This window comes from Oryx dammah, unplaced genomic scaffold (genome assembly GCF_014754425.2).
Source record: "Oryx dammah isolate SB20612 unplaced genomic scaffold, SCBI_Odam_1.1 HiC_scaffold_19, whole genome shotgun sequence".
Taxonomy (NCBI): domain Eukaryota; kingdom Metazoa; phylum Chordata; class Mammalia; order Artiodactyla; family Bovidae; genus Oryx; species Oryx dammah.
The window spans coordinates 53,839,508-53,846,579 of NW_024070203.1; the positions used below are offsets into that span (position 1 = coordinate 53,839,508).

Genomic DNA, 7,072 nt, shown 5'->3' on the forward strand with positions numbered 1-7,072 from the left:
AAGTATATAATATGTACAGACATTCATTATTCATATTTAATCCAGGAATAGATTTTTAAGTATCTAAGATGCTAGCTCTCCCTCCTGGTTTTGCCCATTAGAAGAAGCATCTATGGAGCTTTCTAAAACCGAACTTGTGGAGATCTCTCCCAGGTGCAGAGTGGGGTCTGGGTGTCTGCTGTTTAGAAAGTTTTTTTTTTGTTTTGTTTTGTTTTTTCGTTTAGAAAGTTTTAAGGGTGATGCTTGTGCTTAAGACGAGAACCATAGAGGAATTGATAAGTTGCTGTCTTTTCAGCTAGATTCTTTAATAAGTATTGTTTGTCTCACCTGAGGCTTTGATACGTATTTTTGATTCATATAAGGAAGTGAACTTCTGTTTCTTAGAGTCCTGGATTGTGGCTGTACTGTGTTCTATATGTGTGGAACCATGTGCTTTGAATCAGTGCTGAGTATAAGATTAACATCCTATTACAAAATGGAAAACTTACTAAATACATATGCTTGAATAAATGAATAATTTTATCTTTCCAAAGAAGTAGACAAACTATTAACAGGCAGGAGCAAAAATCACATTAAAAATGTTTGGGATAGTCTTTATTTTTTTTTAAGAGCTTTATTTCTGTTAGGAAGTCCTGAGCCTTACTCACCTGAATACTCAACCTCCATCCTGGACAAAAATACTTATAACCAAAACAGATGGAGAATTCTCAGAGATTTATTTTTCTGAAAGTCTGATAGACTACATTTCCTGGACAACCATTCCAAATAGAACACCTGGAAATACTGGATAAAAGAGAAAATATATATATTTCTGAATGTATAGCTTAGCTCTCAACAAAGAAAGGAAATTTCTAAAGAAAAAAATATGAAGAAGGTTAGAGATCAATTTGCTGAATTAACTGTGACACTGCAGCTACTTTTGAGGTTTTCAGTGGTCTTCACTATATAGAGACTTGGGTTTTAAGGTAATTTGGGGAGAGAGGAATTGACTTCTGGTACTTGTACAAAATAGTGTTATAAACAACTTTTCCTCACCCTTCCCGCCATGCCTCTTGCTCTAAGCCAGGATTCTTGAGAGGTTCAGCAAAGATTCTTCTTAGACTCAGCCAGAGGCACTTATATGACTGTATATTACATTCGCCACTGGGATTGTTTTCAGAAATACGAGAGGATAGCAGGGCAGCGTCGGGTGTTTTCTCTTCCATGGGAGGCTTTGCAGCATTCCTGAAGCTTGTCTTCCTCAGCTATCCAACTGACAGCTCAGGTATAAGAGAATAAGATCTCATAGGTGGGTATAGGGTCAGTTTTAGTAGAAGTCCCTTTTCCCAAAGGGAATCAGCGTCTCATAATAACAGTTTCATAGACATAGCTTCCAGGTTATCCTGAGGGATGTGTCTGGTTTCACTGAACTGCTTGCAAACACTGTTGCTTAGAAACATAGCTGGCATTTCACCTCTGTTGGGTTTTTATTAAACAGAGTTGAGAAGTTATCCCAAGGTCAACTGTGTCCACAGAAGAGGAGAATGGTTGTGTTAACCCTTCTCTCACAGTATTCAGAGGGTTATCTCGTGAGTGAAAGCTAGACTAGGGGGAAAAAAAACACAACAATCAGGAATAAGAGAGTCCAAGGATACTTGTCTTAGCCATGGCTCAGAGAGATGTGAATTCCCACTGATAATTCATAACTATAGGTGGGCCTTCCTATTAGTTTAAGGTTTGAAAGTAAAACATCTGCATATTCTAATAAATTCTTAACTTGGATACTCTTGGTTTAAGGGCTTCCTTGGAGCTTAGAAAAGCAAAAGCAGAAAGAACCATCTTGTGAAATGCTGTTAACCCAGGCCTCCTGATTCTCACAGGTGAACACACATGAGCTTGCAGTTCTGAACTACAAAACAAACAAATTTCAGGCCATACAGGGAAACGGAATCAGTCATGAGTGACAGCAGGAAACAAACACATGTGCCCAAGACTTAAGATACCGAAATTCTCCAGACATGACTTTTAAAAGAAGTCAGGTTGAAGTATATAAAGGACTAAGACAGGGAATTGAAGTCATTAACAGTGACAGTATATTATCACAGAACGATTAGAGATCTTTACAGAAGAACCAAACAACTCAATACAAGAGGGTAAAGTTCAACTGCTCAGTCGTGTCCGACTCTTTGTGACCCCATTCACTGCAACTCACCAGACTTCCCTGTCCTTTAGTTTCTCCTGGAGTTTGCTCAAACTCATGTCCATTGAGTTGATGATGCCATCCAAACATCTCATCCTTTTTTGCCCCTTTCTCCTTCTGCCCTCAGTCTTTCCCAGCATCAGGGTCTTTTCCAGTGAGTCAGCTCTTCTCATCAGGTGGCCAAAGTATTGGACCTTCAGCATCAATCCTTCAAATGCATATTCAGGGTTGATTTCCTTTAGGATTGACTGGTTTGATCTCCTTGCTGCCCAAGGGACTCTCAATAGGCATCTCTAGCACCACAGTTCGAAAACATCAGTTCTTCAAGAGCATTAATGATGAGATTAAGAAGCTTTTAGTTATACTTAATAGTATTATTTTTTGTTTCCCAAGGCTTACAGATTGAAAATTACTGTCATGAACTTTGTGTTTCTACTTTCTCTCTCTACCTCTCCAGGCCAGATGGAGACTACATCTCTTCATTTAATGGTGGAAACACTAAAGGCATTGAAGGAAATTCAGCGGGACACTTACCAAAATTCTGCCATGAATGTGGGACTAAATACCCTGTAGAATGGGCAAAGTTCTGCTGTGAATGTGGCGTTCGAAGAATGGTTCTGTGAACAGAATCCAAAGAAATGAAAAAGCTAAGTCCTGAATTTTATGATTATTGCTGCTTGGACATGTAGAGCACTTCCTTGAGTGATTTCGTGCTAAAATTACTCAAAATACTTTCTTTCAATATTTTGGAGCATAATTCTTTGGCCGTGTAATGTGTGTGTATATATGTGAGTGTACATATACTGTATGTAATAAATACCTGGTAACCTAAGCTGTGCCATTCAAGGACATACCTACTTATCAGTCAGAAAATAACTTTAGGTGGAATCATTTAACTTAGGTATTCCTTTTCTGTTACTATACTTCCACAAACAATCTAGTATTAGTGCTTAGTGCTGTAAGTTTTCAGATGATCATTACTTTGAGCAGAACATCAGAATAAACATTTTTATTATTGACCTATTTTCAGATAGTATCATTGTAGGATGGAATGCTTGAACTTTTGAAACTGAGAGAATATTTTAGTTACAATTAGTTGTGTCATTTTCCTGTAGAGCTCTTTAATAATTAATTTTATAAATATTTTTTAAAAAGAGAGGGAAAAACCCCTATTGCGTATGTTGCTCTTTACTCAGTGTATTATTGATTCTATAGAGGTTTTTACTCAATTCTTTAAAACATAATTATGCAGTTCCCTTTTCAGAGACACAAAGCTGAAAATACAGCTGTTTCTTTTTCTAGTTATAACTGAATAATTTCTTTTTTTTGCTCAGTGTGTATTAGTTTACTGTTCATTCTTTCTGCTTCTGATTGTCTTCAGATTTCACTTTTGTCCTTTTTTCCCCCATTATCTCATGTCTGAAGAGTAGTTTGCTACTTCATTTTTGCAAAGTTTGCAAGTTAATTATTTAATAGAAGGTGCACAAAGTTCCTTGCAAAATCTTGGATTTATATCTATGTATTTGAATTTAGAAGAAATTAATAGATTTTAAAACAGATCATCTCACCTAATAAACAGTTAACTTCAATAATTAATCATTAGTGCAGGGCATGAAGGTAAAAAGAATTGAATTTTAGTCACTCGAAGTATAGTTATATGTATTTATGGGTAGGTTAAGAGAATGTTAATATTTAATTTTTCCTACTCATGTTTTTCTTCCAGTGTTTCATGCTGAAGCACCATTTACTTCCCAATAATAAGCCTCTGAAAATGCATTGCTTTAATGGATAGCTGCTTTATTATGTAATTAAACATTCACAAAAATGTGATTATACTTTCACCTTTACTTTGACTAAAATACAGCTTTTAATCATTGTCACTTTCAGTGTAATATTGTATTTACTAGTAAATACCTTTTGTTTCTTGTGCAGCCAAATTCAGTAATTCAGTAGTTATTTCTGTTGAATCAAACCTAACAAACCTTGATCTTATTATAAAGGTACAAGCAAATCATTTATAGGCAATTTCTAACTTCTTGTTTATGATTCTGATCAATTGTGAAGATCAGGGTAGAAATTTGTGGCTTATAGCTTTCTCTGAAATTCATTTATACTTAACTTTATAATTTTATTCATTAGTTGTTTTGTTTTGTTTTGTTTGTGTTTTTCATTTGGGCAGAGGATAACTTAGTGGTAATGGAAATTTATGATTTACATTATAGTTCCTTTCCTGACTTTCAATAATTCTTTTTCTGGTTGCCTTTATTTAGTCATATTGGCCAGAAGGTCAGAAAAACTATATTACAGCTTATTCCATCAACTAGAAACAGCTTTAATAAATTTAGGAGAATAATGTACATATTAGAGTTCCATTTCAATTGTTTATGTTCTTCTGTTCTAATTATTAGAAACCATATAAAGAAAGAACTTTAAACTCTTGCTTTATCTAGAATTGAGCACTATTTTCTTCCAAGTATATTTTTAAAGATCACATAATTTTTGTCCGCCCAAGGAAGGGATAGGTAAATGATCTTAAACAAAGTTGCACATGTTTGTTTCTCACTGAATTTTACTGTAGCGAGTAAATGTTATAATGTACTATATGGAAATGAGTTGGTAAGAAATCATCTAATTCCAAAACCCAGAGATTGTTATAAACAGTAAGTAGGTGAAATATATTAATGAATTATGAAACATATCGATGCAGTGTATTTAAATGCATTTTTATATCACTTGCATATATTATTTTCACGTTGATTTGTTGTGCAATAGTTCAGTTTTTAAGAAATTTTCCTAGATCGATGCATCATTTACTTTATTTTTATTTATTTTCACAAGTATTTCCCAGTGTGGTAGAATGAAAAGATGATTTAAACTTAAATTAAAACTGTAAAAATTGCTTATATAATATTCTGAAAGTTATTAGCTTGGAAAGTAAGAGTAGTATGGCTGCTGTTGTCTCTTGTTCACTCTGTTTTTTTAAATTACAAATAGTGTCTTCATTTTTGAACCTATTCAATAAAGACATGAAGCAAAAAATTGCCAGTTGGTTTTCATTGATGTCGTACCTTTTTTCCAGACACAGGTATAAAGATAGCAATGTACTGAAATAATGAGAATATATTCAAAGTAAATTACAGACTTTTTTAATGAGAAAGAGTTTTCACTGGCAGTTTTTTTATGTGCTGTCAGCTTTTAAAAGGAGTTACTACTGCTTTATTTTGAAGTGTTTTATAACTTCAAAGCATTATAAATCTGTTACCTCACAAGATTTTTAAGGCATAGAAATTCTCTTTTTAGGCAATAAAGTTTGACAGTTGAAAACATTAGAGAAATGAGGTTAGTAAGGAGACATTATGAGCATTTCTAATTAGGTAATATACAGTTCAGTGGCAAAAAGTATTTGTGATGAATACTTAATTAGATCACCATATTTAAAGCTTTAAACTATAGCTGTCTGTAGTGAAAATATTAGACATGTTTATTGGAACTCAATTTTCCTTAAACTTGAGGTAGATACTTTCTACCATGAGTAGAAGCTCAGGGAATGAAAAATAATAAAATACGTACATAGCTACAGAAAGTCAGCAGGGCTCTTATGTCTTTATTAGCATTGCACATATATGTATTTTATATGGTAAGTGTATTTTTAATTTTAAAATGGTTAAGTTTATTTTTAGTACTAAAAATAGATTGATTTGTCCAACGATTGTTCTGTTGAATATAGTAGTGGAAATCATTGAAACAAAGTTTACAATAGCCATATTCATTTTTATTTTCATTTAGAAAAAATTAATACTGTCACAATAGTCATGTATTTCTATACTTTTCTTTTATGTGTGAATTACGTTTTTGCCACTAGAGGGTGCTTTTGGATAATTTAAGATTGCTATCCTCTGGTAATGGCCTCTCGGGAATAAGATCTGAGAAAGATTGAAGGCAGGAGGAGAAGGGGATGACAGAGAATGAGATGGTTGGATGGCATCACCAACTCAGTGTACATGAGTTTGAGCAAGCTCTGGGATTTGGTGAAGGACAGGGAAGCCTAGTGTGCTGCTGTCCATGGGGTCACAGGGAGTCGGACAGACTTAGCGACTGAATGACAAGAACAACTGTAATAAGTATTTTTTTTGATGACATGAAATGACAGAGATTTATAAGATGTAGTTTTTTGTTATAAATTGTGCTCTGATTTTAATAGCCAATGTGTTTTTTGTTTGTTTTTAAGAAACATAGTTTAGCTACCAGCCAGGCAATATTTGATTAAAAAAATTTTTCATATTAACACCTCACATAATTTTGTTAGAAAATTATGCTTCTCAAATCTTTACTCATGCACATTAGCATATAATTCTTATACTATTATTTTAGCATTTCATCTTAGGACTGTGAAGCTTAAAGTTATAATATTTAAGGTGGGTTTTTTTCCCTTCAATCAGCTAACCTTATCTAATGATTCCAAGTGAGATCAATTTATATAGGAGCTAAATAAGTGCTTCAGTTCAGTTCAGTCGCTCAGTCGTGTCCAACTCTTTGCGATGCCATGAATCGCAGCAGGCCAGGCCTCGCTGTCTGTCACCAACTCCCGGAGCTCTCAGATTCACGTCCATCGAGTCAGTGATGCCATCCAACCATCTCATCCTCTGTTGTCCCTTTCTCCTCCTGCCCCCAATCCCTCAAAGTCTTTTCCAGTAAGTCAACTCTTCGCATGAGGTGGCCAGAGTACTGGAGTTTCAGCTTTAGATCATTCCTTCCAAAGAAATTCCAGGGCTGATCTCCTTCAGAATGGACTGGTTGGACCTCCTTGCAGTCCAAGGAACTCTCAAGAGTCTTCTCCAACACCACAGTTCAAAAGCATCAATTCTTTGGCGCTCACCCTTCTTCACAGTCCAA

General features: G+C 34.7%; 1 protein-coding gene across 1 annotated transcript in view; it reads left to right on the plus strand.

The window, feature by feature from the left end:
• Positions 1-5,220, plus strand: part of ZC2HC1A (zinc finger C2HC-type containing 1A) — a 50,361-nt gene extending 45,141 nt beyond the window's left edge. Inside the window, exon 9 of the mRNA XM_040261987.1 lies at positions 2,637-5,220. Within this exon, the coding sequence (XP_040117921.1) occupies positions 2,637-2,802 (166 nt within the window). The 3' untranslated portion in view covers positions 2,803-5,220. The remainder of the gene's footprint in view (positions 1-2,636) is intronic.
• Positions 5,221-7,072: the final 1,852 nt, after the last annotated feature.